At 41.6% G+C, this 10,472-nt stretch overlaps 1 protein-coding gene across 2 annotated transcripts; it reads right to left on the bottom strand.

Annotated features, from left to right (window-relative positions):
* Window positions 1-2,735: 2,735 nt before the first annotated feature.
* Window positions 2,736-10,271, bottom strand: nt5c2l1 (5'-nucleotidase, cytosolic II, like 1). 2 transcript variants are annotated; one of them, XM_053870803.1, is made up of 18 exons: window positions 10,074-10,271; window positions 8,638-8,874; window positions 8,490-8,563; window positions 6,970-7,087; window positions 6,784-6,879; window positions 6,632-6,723; window positions 6,266-6,323; window positions 6,080-6,173; window positions 5,805-5,858; window positions 5,659-5,742; window positions 5,545-5,580; window positions 5,365-5,466; window positions 5,224-5,290; window positions 4,277-4,447; window positions 4,148-4,199; window positions 3,921-3,984; window positions 3,211-3,387; window positions 2,736-3,142 (listed from the first exon to the last, which is right to left on the bottom strand). In XM_053870803.1, exons 2-18 carry the CDS (start codon window positions 8,709-8,711, stop codon window positions 3,080-3,082), a joined length of 1,476 nt encoding a protein of 491 aa, XP_053726778.1. In that variant the 5' UTR covers window positions 8,712-8,874; window positions 10,074-10,271; the 3' UTR covers window positions 2,736-3,079. The 2 variants fall into 2 exon arrangements, with proteins under 2 accessions (XP_053726778.1, XP_053726786.1); XM_053870811.1 differs by having other exon boundaries at window positions 8,816-8,874.
* Window positions 10,272-10,472: the final 201 nt, after the last annotated feature.

The following is a 10,472-nucleotide window of genomic DNA, read 5'->3' as shown; positions in this document are numbered from 1 at the left end:
AACATTGGGGTTCTGATGGAAACGTGGACGAACCCCTTTTAACCTGCCTCACACCGGGATCCAAACAAAAAAAAATGAATTTATTGTCATCAAAAAGAAGCAGTTCTCCCTCCTGTGGTGCAATCCCTCCTTGTTCCCAAGTGTCCCCCCCCTTTCTTTCCTTGAGGGTCGGTTGAAGCAGAAACAGCACGTTCCAGTGGTGGGAGGTCATTACTTCACTGTCACTGTACATGCATATTTTAGATTATTTCAGTTTATTTCAAGTCATTCATTTGTATCTGAAGCTCTTGTGACTTGTGTAAAATCTTATGGGCTCAACTCACCCCCTGTGCTTTGGGTGTTGCCAGGCAGGTAAGACTAATACAAAGTCAACTCGACCTAGTGTCAGTGAGTGACAAGGTTGAACTAAGTTGATGGTCGACCCTCATGAAACATGGAAGAGCTCAGTCATCTGCCACTCAGCCAGGGGTGAACATTTCTCGCTTCATCTACAGGTGGAACATCTGGTTTCTCTGTTTCAAAATGGCAGACAGCAAGTTGTCAATATTTGCTCTCGCTTCATTTGCATGTCCTCCAGCAAAAGTTTATGCCAAACATGTTTAGTCTTGCTGGTTTTGATCGAGAAATCTGCCGACATGAATTCTTTGGTCAGAAAAAGCAGAAACAGAAAAAGAAGAAGTGTTTAGTGTGAGCGTGAGCCCGTGTGTGTTTGGGTGCATTCACCGGGAGGTGGGGCTTTCTGACGCTGTGGGTGTGGTCCACATGCCAGAGCTACTGAAGGTACTTAACAGAAAAAAAGCTATTTCTGAACGCAACACCCTCAAGTTAAACCTGCGTTCAGTCCTTTTTACTCAATATATCTTTGACATCAAGCACACTAAATAAGTAAAAATCTGTTTTTTTATGAAGAAGTTTTGGTGACTCTATTCCCCCCCAAAAAACAGTGAGTTGTTATCGTCAACCTTAAATGTCAAAAGTGAAAAAGTGGCTTAAGACAGAATGTGTGCAGATGAGTTGACGTTCCAAAATGGCCGCCCTATTATCTCATTCGAATGAACCATTGACCTTTTTCTTGCTGAGTAAATTGTTTGAGGCACTAACCCAGGGGTGGGGGATTCAATTTTCTTGAGGGCCACATTATTTACTGGGACTGTTGTGAGGGGCCATCAAACCAAAAGACAGAATTTTAGTAAGTGAAATATAGGACAAAAAAATGTGAAGAACATAAGAAATCCAAAGTATAAATGTGAATAAAAACAGAAAAAGACCAATCGCTGCAAACCTAGATTTGAAAAATCGTGTGATATAGCTTGTGTAATAATATAATAGTTTGGTGTAGATCTATTTTTTTTTTTTTACCAAAACAGGTGTTCATTGTATAAGAATAGGTATGTGCAGATAATCTATTTAAGTAGCAAATACCAGAAGAGAAGAGCTAGGAAAAACAGGAAATATGATTACTGTGAAATTGAATGTATTTTGAGGGGCAATCATTTTCACAAAAAGGTAAACTAAAGCCATTACTTGTCACACGTAAATAATATCACTGTGCATGCATGAAATGGTGGCTGAAAATAAAAGGAAAAAAGAGGACAGAAAAGTGAGTGCTGGAAGCTAAATTTAGAATTGAACAGTGCCGATTAATGACTTAAAACAATTCAACATGTTTCCCTCTGACTTCACGAGGGCCACATAAATACAGGCAGAGGGCCACATTTGGCCCCCGGGCAGCACTTTGCCCACGTCTGCACGGCGGACCCATCCTTCAGTTTGGCAGCTTGTGGCATAGTTCACGTCTTGTTGGGTTCTGATGTCAGTGTTGCCATCGTGTCTCTCTGTCAGGGAATTTGAAGCTGTTACATATGTCAACTCTCTCTTGGTCAGTGACCTTCAAATGCTCTTGGTAGCCAAAGGAAAAGGCGAATTATCTTTGTAGTGCTGCGAGAAGTTTTCACTCTGCCATTATGGCTTATTTGTGAGGAGCTCTTTACTCTCTATTTGGATGTCAGTCAGACAACAGCAGCCACTGATAACAAATATTCAACTCAGTTCAATAACAGTTCCCATGAAACGACAAGTTCCTCCGGTTGTTTTGATTTGAGAGCTGGTCTGGTTTGTTCCCTCCTTCAGCTGATTTCAAGAACTCATTATTCAGAGATGCTTTCCTGCGTCTTGGCAGCCGTGTTGCGACTGGAAGTCGAACGTCGGGGTGTGGCGTCATTCCAAGCTCCGACTTCTGACTCTACACTCTACTAGAAACGCAGACTCAAGACTCCCAGACCACCAGGGGTGACCCTGTTCACTCTTGTCCAGTCTTGTTTGCACGAGTATGTCTGCTGCTAGAGAGGCACTTATCTGATCCAAAGAACAGGGGTTTCATGGGTAGTATCATTTGTTTTCATGGGAAGGAGTCCCAGAGCAAGTATCACTAGGTGTTCGTCGTGTTACCTGCTGTCAGCCATCATGACTGTCAAGCGCAGCTTACTGCTTAAAAACAAAATCACTTTTGAGGAGTTAACTGATGAAATAATAGTGTGACATTTTCTTAGCAAATTACACGCATTTTAAGAAAAGAATGAGGAAAGAGGAATGAAATTGAAACGTTGTGACTCGCGCTGAGAGATGGTTAGAAATCAGAAATGAATATGGAGTGAATCTGAAACACTCAAAATAGCTGAATCAAACGGAAACATAGATATTGAAATATTTTATTGAAATTCCAATTCCATCCAACACACTGTCCAATATTAATGTTTAGAATCTTAAAAGACACACACACAGAGCAGTTCATACAGTAATGCTGGGCAACAAATACCTACAATCTTGAAACGCTGTTTTAAATAGAATTCCCAGCAAAAATCATGAATATACACAAACAAAATGCATTCAAAGGCGTTAATTCTTGGGTTGATAATGGGACCTAACGAATATATAGTGTGGATTGATTGCAAATGAATGCGCGTACTTCACTACGACACAGTTTCAAACACCAAGGCGTATAGAAGTGCGGGCGTGACGCATCGGGGAGAAATGTGTGACGTCATCCCGGCAAGGGCTCGGAAGAGTTAGGTTCCGAACCTCAGATGATCTTCTGGGCGATGTGGCTTGCAACTGCGCTCTCAGAACTGACCTCATGGGGCATCTGGGAATTCAAAAGACAAAGAAACCATCGCGCCTGTGACGTCCTCCATCCAGAGTGTGAAGACTCACCAGGACCGGAGGGGCTGTGAAGAGGTAGTTGTGCGGGTAGTGGAGCAGGTTGAGGCAGGAAGACGAGTACAGGTCTGCGTATCTCATCAGCTGACTGGCGAACAGCGTCTGTCTGGAGCCGCTGCGGAAGAGGCTGCCCATCTGACCGTAGGACATGTCCATCCTGTAGGTCAGGACCTGCACACACGCAGTTCAAATGAGACCACACAGCGGCCTCTAGTGGCGAAAGGGGAGACTTGCCAGGGAGCCGATTTATAAAAGCGACAATATTGATGACGGAATTTTTAATTCTCACCTAAACGTATGGGAAATTCCGAGAAGAAAGTCGTGTACCGGAGTGTAAATACTTGAATGTGTCTCTTACAATCTGTAACACCAGGAAATTCCACCAAAACGGCATTTTAAAAAAAAATGAAGAAAATGGTTATTATTATTTTATCAAGTGCGTCGGAATCAAGAGTTTATTATCGGATAACGACGATACCAAAACCGAATCCCAAAAGTGTTATGTATTCATAAAAATACCAGATTATTTTTATTCAATTAAGAAGCACTACTTTTATTGTTGTTGTCGTACTCTCGGTCACCGGCATAAAAATAAAATGCAGAAGAGTATGGAAGTTGACTTTGATTGTTCCTGTATGGAAATGAGAAACATAACAAAACGTATAGAGCAAAGAGTATAAATGAAGAGAAAAATCTGGGTTCACCTTCATTCTGGTTAGAACAGAGCCAATATCAGAAATCCCCTCTGTTTTTTGCTCCTCTCTGTCCCTTCAGACAACATAAGCGGGAAAAGTTAGATTCTAAAATCAGAAACTAACATCATAGTAACGCATATATTTTCTTCTTAATGCTACACTGTAATCTGTGACTTTTCTTAATGTGGACTCATGTAATGAAAATATGGGTTTAATAGGCAAAGTTGAAATCTCACTTGTAAAGCTCAGCTAAATAAAGGTCCAGCCTCTGCAGCTCCTCAAACATATCTGAAATCACGCAAGAACAATGGCGTTAGAACACTATATGATACTATGGATGACTGTCCGAACAATCTCTTCCTCACTCTTCTTGCCCCTCCACACTTGCAGCTCCTTGGTGAGTTCTGGAACTACCAGGAATGTCTTCCAGCCCTGGCGTTTCTTTGACTTGAGGATGTCTCCAAAGATATGGTCCCCAACGTAGAGGATGGCTTTCCCTTTGACGTCCAGCAGGTCGCACACGACGTCAGAAGAGCCTGCAAACACCAGTAGACTTGCAAACAGTGACACCTGGCGATCCATTCAAGAACTGCAGCCGGACCAGCACGCTCTTATTTCCCAGAAGACATGGTTCTTGGGAAATCCAAATCACGTCTGTCATTTTTTTCAAGGTCACGGCGAAGTGATGTATGTAAGTATGTGTCATTCTACAATCGATGCGCTCTTTATTGGCGTCATCACCGGCCGTGAGGAGGAGAATTTCAGTTTGAATTTAGTGTTAACATGAGTTAGTGTAACTACTAAAGAATCTCTTTTATATGCCAAAAAAAAAAAAAAAAAAAAAAAACATGCTACATTTATTACAACTAATGTAGTTGTAAAACTGTTGGACCACTCCTCTCAGTCACTGCATTTATTATTGTTATTTATTTATTTGCCCCTACAAGTCATGGAACTTGTAATAATTAAAAAAAAAAAATATACTGCTGTTTTTATATTTATTTTGTGGCAGCCACCTTAGTAGAAGAAGACTAGTGTTAGCGAATAGCAGTCGTGGTAGTAGACTCTCAACTCCTACCTCTAGCACATTTAATAAATAGTTCCACCGTAGCTGTATTATGCTTAAGTCTTCCATTCACTCAAGCCGCCACGTTTCCCACTATCAATTCTAAAGTACTGCTGCTGCTGCTGCTACGTTATGTTACTGTCACCAACACTGCCATTTATTTATTTTATCATTGTGTACAGAGGGTAATTGGTGACTTATATAACTGTCCACTGTTGTGCGAGCGTATGGTTTAGAGCCTCTCACCGCCAGAGTAGACGGTTCCGTGCTGCAGGTCACCAGTGTACGTCCCGATCCGGAGCTTCCCGGTGTTCTGCCAGACACACATCAAATATTAATGAAACCCAATGCCAGACGTCCAGAGCTGCTGAGGGAAAACGCTCTTACTGTGTCTACTTGTCTCAGCACTGTGCCCCCCGCAAAGAATTGGGGCTTTTTGGTATCAACAACAATCAGGTCAAAGAAGGAGTGCCAGGACTTATTCGGAGCCTGAAGAGGAAAATCCTCAGAATTGAATTGCTGATTTTCATAATAGTCACCATGCAGTTAAAAAAAAAGTGTTCTTACCTTTGAATTAGTTTCCAGTAGGTGCGTCATGATGACCTAAAGAGAGAACGTGGTCATCAGAGGACTTCACATCTTGTTTGTTTTGGGTGTTAATAATAAAAAAAAAGAGCTCACGTCAGTGTAACTGTAGTCGCTGTTGGTGGCCAGAAACACTTTGGCTACTTCTTTTATCCGGGTCAGAAGGACGATAATATTCGGCTGCACAAAAGTTTGCAGGTCACGTTTGTAGTCATCGTTGGTTTACTTTGCAGACTACTCACATCTTGAACCAGGTATTTGTCCAAATTCTTGATAGTTCTCTCTTTCAGACTGCCCTGTGGAACAGAGTCGTGAGCATGTTTGAAAACAAGGGTGGGCAATTGAATTTCCTGTAGGGCCACATGAGAAACCGTCACCGTTGACAAGACTGACAATGACTACAAAACATGACGGAAACGGATGACGGTGTGCATTGTAAAACGAAAGCAAAATAATGGACACATGGTTTGAAATCTATATGGATTTAACACACTGGTGTGATGCTACTTGAACTGACCGTGTCGTGAATGAAGTCCATGGCATCTCGAACATCCTGAAACATGGTCCTGTAGGACATGAAGAGGTCTCCGTGGTGGTACCCTTTCAGCACGCTACAGGGAAAACCCACCCACAAACACTTTCAGTGTGTCATTGTTTTTTTTTTTTTGTTGTTTTTGGAGGTCAGTGTTGAACACAAACATACTTTCTGTATCGAGGGCACCTGGTGAAGAAGTCCACCAGGCAGGCGTAGACGTAGGTCTCTGGTCAACCGATGGGAATAAAGGTGAGGGAACAATGAGATGACGCTTCTACTTCTACCTTTCTCGTGTTCACTATCTGACACCAAACACGTTTCTCTCACAAATATCTGGTTGCGCCGTGTTTAAGCAGCCATGCGAGTTTGCTATGAACTTGCTTGCTGGGGTGATATTACTAGTACTGTTTGTCACAGGCCGTCTAGGTAGTTTGGCACAACCTGAAAACATATTTGCTATATGAACAGCCTCAACATTGTTTTCATTTAAAACATGTGTGATTCCCCCGATTAGTAGCAAGAGGAAGGTGTCACCTGATAAATTAAAAAGCGTGTTCAGGACGTAAAATCTCTCTGTGTCGTCTCGCTGAATGAACTTGTTTGGATAATATTTATGAATCTCCTCCCTGTGAAGAGGAAAAAAACACAGTGAGAAACTAAAGTGAAAAGTGAAAATCGATAATTACCTTTTCAAGAAGGAAAAGCCGTGACTGCAGACTAAAATATTTCCATTTGAGTCCACTTTCAGGAGGTTCCCGTATGTGGTGTCGATCACTAAGCCGCTGGTGTGACAGAAGTAGAGAGTGGATTGACAGTTGAAGACAGAAAACAGGATCAGTGCTCTAAAGTCCGAGGGCTAAGACACTACTGACCGTGTGGGGAAGCTGGGGTCGTAGGTGTAGCGCAGAATCTCATGTGGGTAACCCACCGACACCATTCTGTCTCTGATCATCTCAAATCCCAGACTTTCATAGTCCGGGGACTTGTACACTGCAAAATGCAACTGTATTGATTATTTCATACTTAATTTGGATAACAAGGTTTCGGTAAATATTGGAATTATTCGGTTACTGGATACAGCTAATCCGTGTATAGTGTATTTGACTGCTTCGGGATGTCGGTCCAGATAAGCTTTTTGACAAAATGTTATAGTTGAAGTCAGATGTGGTGTGATTTCCAGCCAGGCAACTGAGGTCATATGACTGTTCTCTTGCCTCAGGCTGCTCCTGATGCCCCTGAAACGGGTTTCCCTGCGGCCATCCTTGCTTTATTCAACAAGTTAACCATATATTTTTTATTGTTTCTGTATTCTATCGTGCTTGGCTGCTACGTCTAGTTAAATACAGTATCCGCAAGTGTTTACTATTATAGTGGAATGCTCCGATCGTTCGATCACTGATCATGATTGGTCGATCTCATCGCATCCGCTCCTCCCGACTGACTGTCCATTGTCCTTTTGACAGAATAGTTGCTGCATTCTTCTCAAGTTTTTTTTTCTCTATTTTTTGCCTCTGTGAAGAGGTATATTAAAATATGTCTGAATTAAAATGATTTAATTGTTCATGTTTTCACATCATCTACACAGAAGGTCTCATCATTTTGATGACAAATTCATAGTCAATCCATGTGATCGGTATCATCAATCGGCAGCAAAACTCCGATCAGAACATTCCTGCTATTACACTCACCGTCCATACGGTTGTAATGCAACTATGACTCATGTTTACAACGCGCACATTTGACTGTTTTCCTATGACTATTCACGGCACTATAAACATTGTGTGACATCAGCCGACAGGTTCAACTAACGCTCAAGGAGTGTGAGTTTGAGTTTAATCTTGTGTCACGCTGTACTTGACATGAGCACATGGTCTCTTGTTTAGGTTGTTTGCATTTGTTGAGGTGCTTCTTTGTTCATACTAAACAGTATTTTTCCTTCACACGAGCAGTCTGAGGATGAGTGCGACCAGGAGAGCAGTCATACACTAACTGAGCCAAAAATCATGTTTTATGACCTGTCATCAAATGGAGTCAAAAAGCTAAATATAAGTAGTTTAAAAAACATCAGAAGTTTTGCCTGTGCTGGGAAGATGAAGGTGCAGAATGACTACACATTGTGTCCGTCTTACTTTTCTTATTGTTCTTCTGTGCTTCTCACTAAATATGGGATCATGAGTTACTAAATCCTGTTTCGGTTTTCCTTTTCAAGTAAATGCTGAAGACTGTCAATTTGAAACATTTATTACTTTTTTGTGTGGTATCAAATGTGCATCGAAAATCGTGGATATACTGCATCCCTCGTGTTGGTGTCGACAACCTTAGTAAAAAGTGTATATACAATAAATTTCACCTAGTGTTCTCAGGTTAAGGAGATTTTTAGAAGTGAGCGTACTCGCCAGCGTGTAGTCCATGTCAAAGCCGTAACATTTGATGTTTTCCAGTGTCACACTTCTGTTGACAAACACCCTAAAATACAGACACAGAATGATACAAATACAATTAGCAAGGCTCCAGAGTTGCATTGATTCTTTCCTTGTTACTTTGTCAACTCTATCTGGTGGTGCATTACTGGATCCTCGGGGAACATGAGTGGAAAGAACCAGTCCGAATTCATACGTGTATAAACAGAACGACAGTGGTGTGAGTCATTGCGTGTTACTCAGGCGGCATCAAACCAAACACGAGAAAAATGAAGAGTCGCTGCAATATTGTCCAGACTTTGCTGCTATTGTAGCTTGACATGGGCTGTTTTCATCCAATACTCCAGCATGCGATGGCTGTTGATGATAAGAGAGAGACGCAGAAGACAGTAACGTTGGGAGTGTCTTGTTTGTAACATGTGCGTGTGTATAGGCTGATGTGTTTTGCAGACATGACTGTCGTCTGAGGTCATGTAGCTGTCCCACTACAATTCAAACAAAGTGTGCATTTCATTTCATTTCACAACATTTCCAGCACTTCCTCAACTTTCTTCTCATTTTGTATAAGGCCACATTTTTGTTTTGGTATTTCACTACTGTAATCTAGCCAGTAATGTGGTTGTGTATGGCTGTATAAAAGAGCTCCGCTCCAATAAGTCAATGACTCATGTTAAGTGGAGTCTGTGAAAATGCAGCTATCTAGTTTATTGTAAATATAATGATACTCGTAGACCACACCTGGACAAAGTGCGGCCCGGGGCCATATGTGGCCTGATGCCTGTGTTTTCGTGGCCCGTTTGACGTCAGACTAACACTAAATCTCTTTTAGTCACCACCACCTCTTCAGCAGTAAATGTAGCATGTTCTTTTTTTAAGACTAAATTTTCTTCTTTTCATTGGCCATTTTGGGTTTTTGTGTTCATCAAAATACATTGAAGGAATTCTGAAAATAAATGTAGAAATAAATTGCCTTTTTATCTTGAACGTCTGGCCCATAGTTGATTTATATTCAAATTAAGTGCATATAAAGTGAAATATTTCCAGAGGTTTCATGGCATTTTTACACTTCTTAATATCCTTACTTGCATTTCACTTTTTGGTTCATTTTGTACTTGTTACTTAAGTATATATTTTGGATATATTTTTTCATCACCGCTTTCTTTCTTTTGATGATGGCCCCCCCACAACTATTACAGTTTCTAATGTGGCCCTTGAATTGCTTACCTCTGTCTATGTAGACTATGTGTGTTACTGTAGTCTCCATGTTAGGATGTCACTGTGACTGGATCTACTTATCTTGCCACGCACCTCAGAAGCCGGTCGGTGACAATATTGTGTGACATTAAACCGTTGCCTGGAGCTAAAAAGTTTGGGGACCACTGGTTTAAATGGTTTCAACATCAGCAATCCTTGTTCATTCATGGTGAGAAACACATTTTAAATCCAAGAAATTGTAAAACTACTCTTGTTTTTTGCAGAAACATACGTTGGACGACGTTGCCCCTTAAAGTAAAGACAGATATTTTCAGTGCTATACTGTAGTAGAAAGAACTCACTTTTGTTCAGAGTCACTCTTCACTTTTGGGTTGGTGAAGTAGATGCTGGGATCTGTGTCCATCATTTCCATGGTGGTCACCTGAACTGCTGCGGTTCTTCGCTCACAGTTTCTCTGCACTTATGCAGCTGGTCAGGTGTGACAACGTCCGAACGGACCAACTGTGTTGGAGATGGCGATTCCTCCCTCAGACCCGTGCTGTCACACACTCACACTGCAGATCGTTCAGCTCACCACACGCCGTTTGTGTTATCAGACACACACACACGAAGGAGTTCCCTGCTGATGATGATGTCAGTCCCTTCAGAGAGCAAACCTGTTACTTATCAGAGCAGAAGCAGAATGTCCTCTGGAGGACAGGTCTGGCTCAGGCTGAGCTATTTTAGATGAAAACAAGCGC

The sequence above is a fragment of the Synchiropus splendidus genome, chromosome 1, assembly GCF_027744825.2.
Source record: "Synchiropus splendidus isolate RoL2022-P1 chromosome 1, RoL_Sspl_1.0, whole genome shotgun sequence".
Taxonomy (NCBI): Eukaryota; Metazoa; Chordata; class Actinopteri; order Syngnathiformes; family Callionymidae; genus Synchiropus; species Synchiropus splendidus.
The sequence above is the reverse complement of the archived record's forward strand: the minus strand, read 5'-3'. Positions and strand labels throughout refer to the sequence as shown.

Coding starts and splice junctions, on each gene's coding strand:
- nt5c2l1 (XM_053870803.1), bottom strand. CDS start 8,711: ATGAATTCGGACTGGTTCTTTCCACTCATGTTCCCCGAGGATCCAGTA. Junction 8,564..8,637: donor CACCAGATAGAGTTGACAAA/GTAACAAGGAAA, acceptor TCTGTATTTTAG/GGTGTTTGTCAACAGAAGTG. Junction 3,143..3,210: donor TCACAGCCCCTCCGGTCCTG/GTGAGTCTTCAC, acceptor TTGAATTCCCAG/ATGCCCCATGAGGTCAGTTC.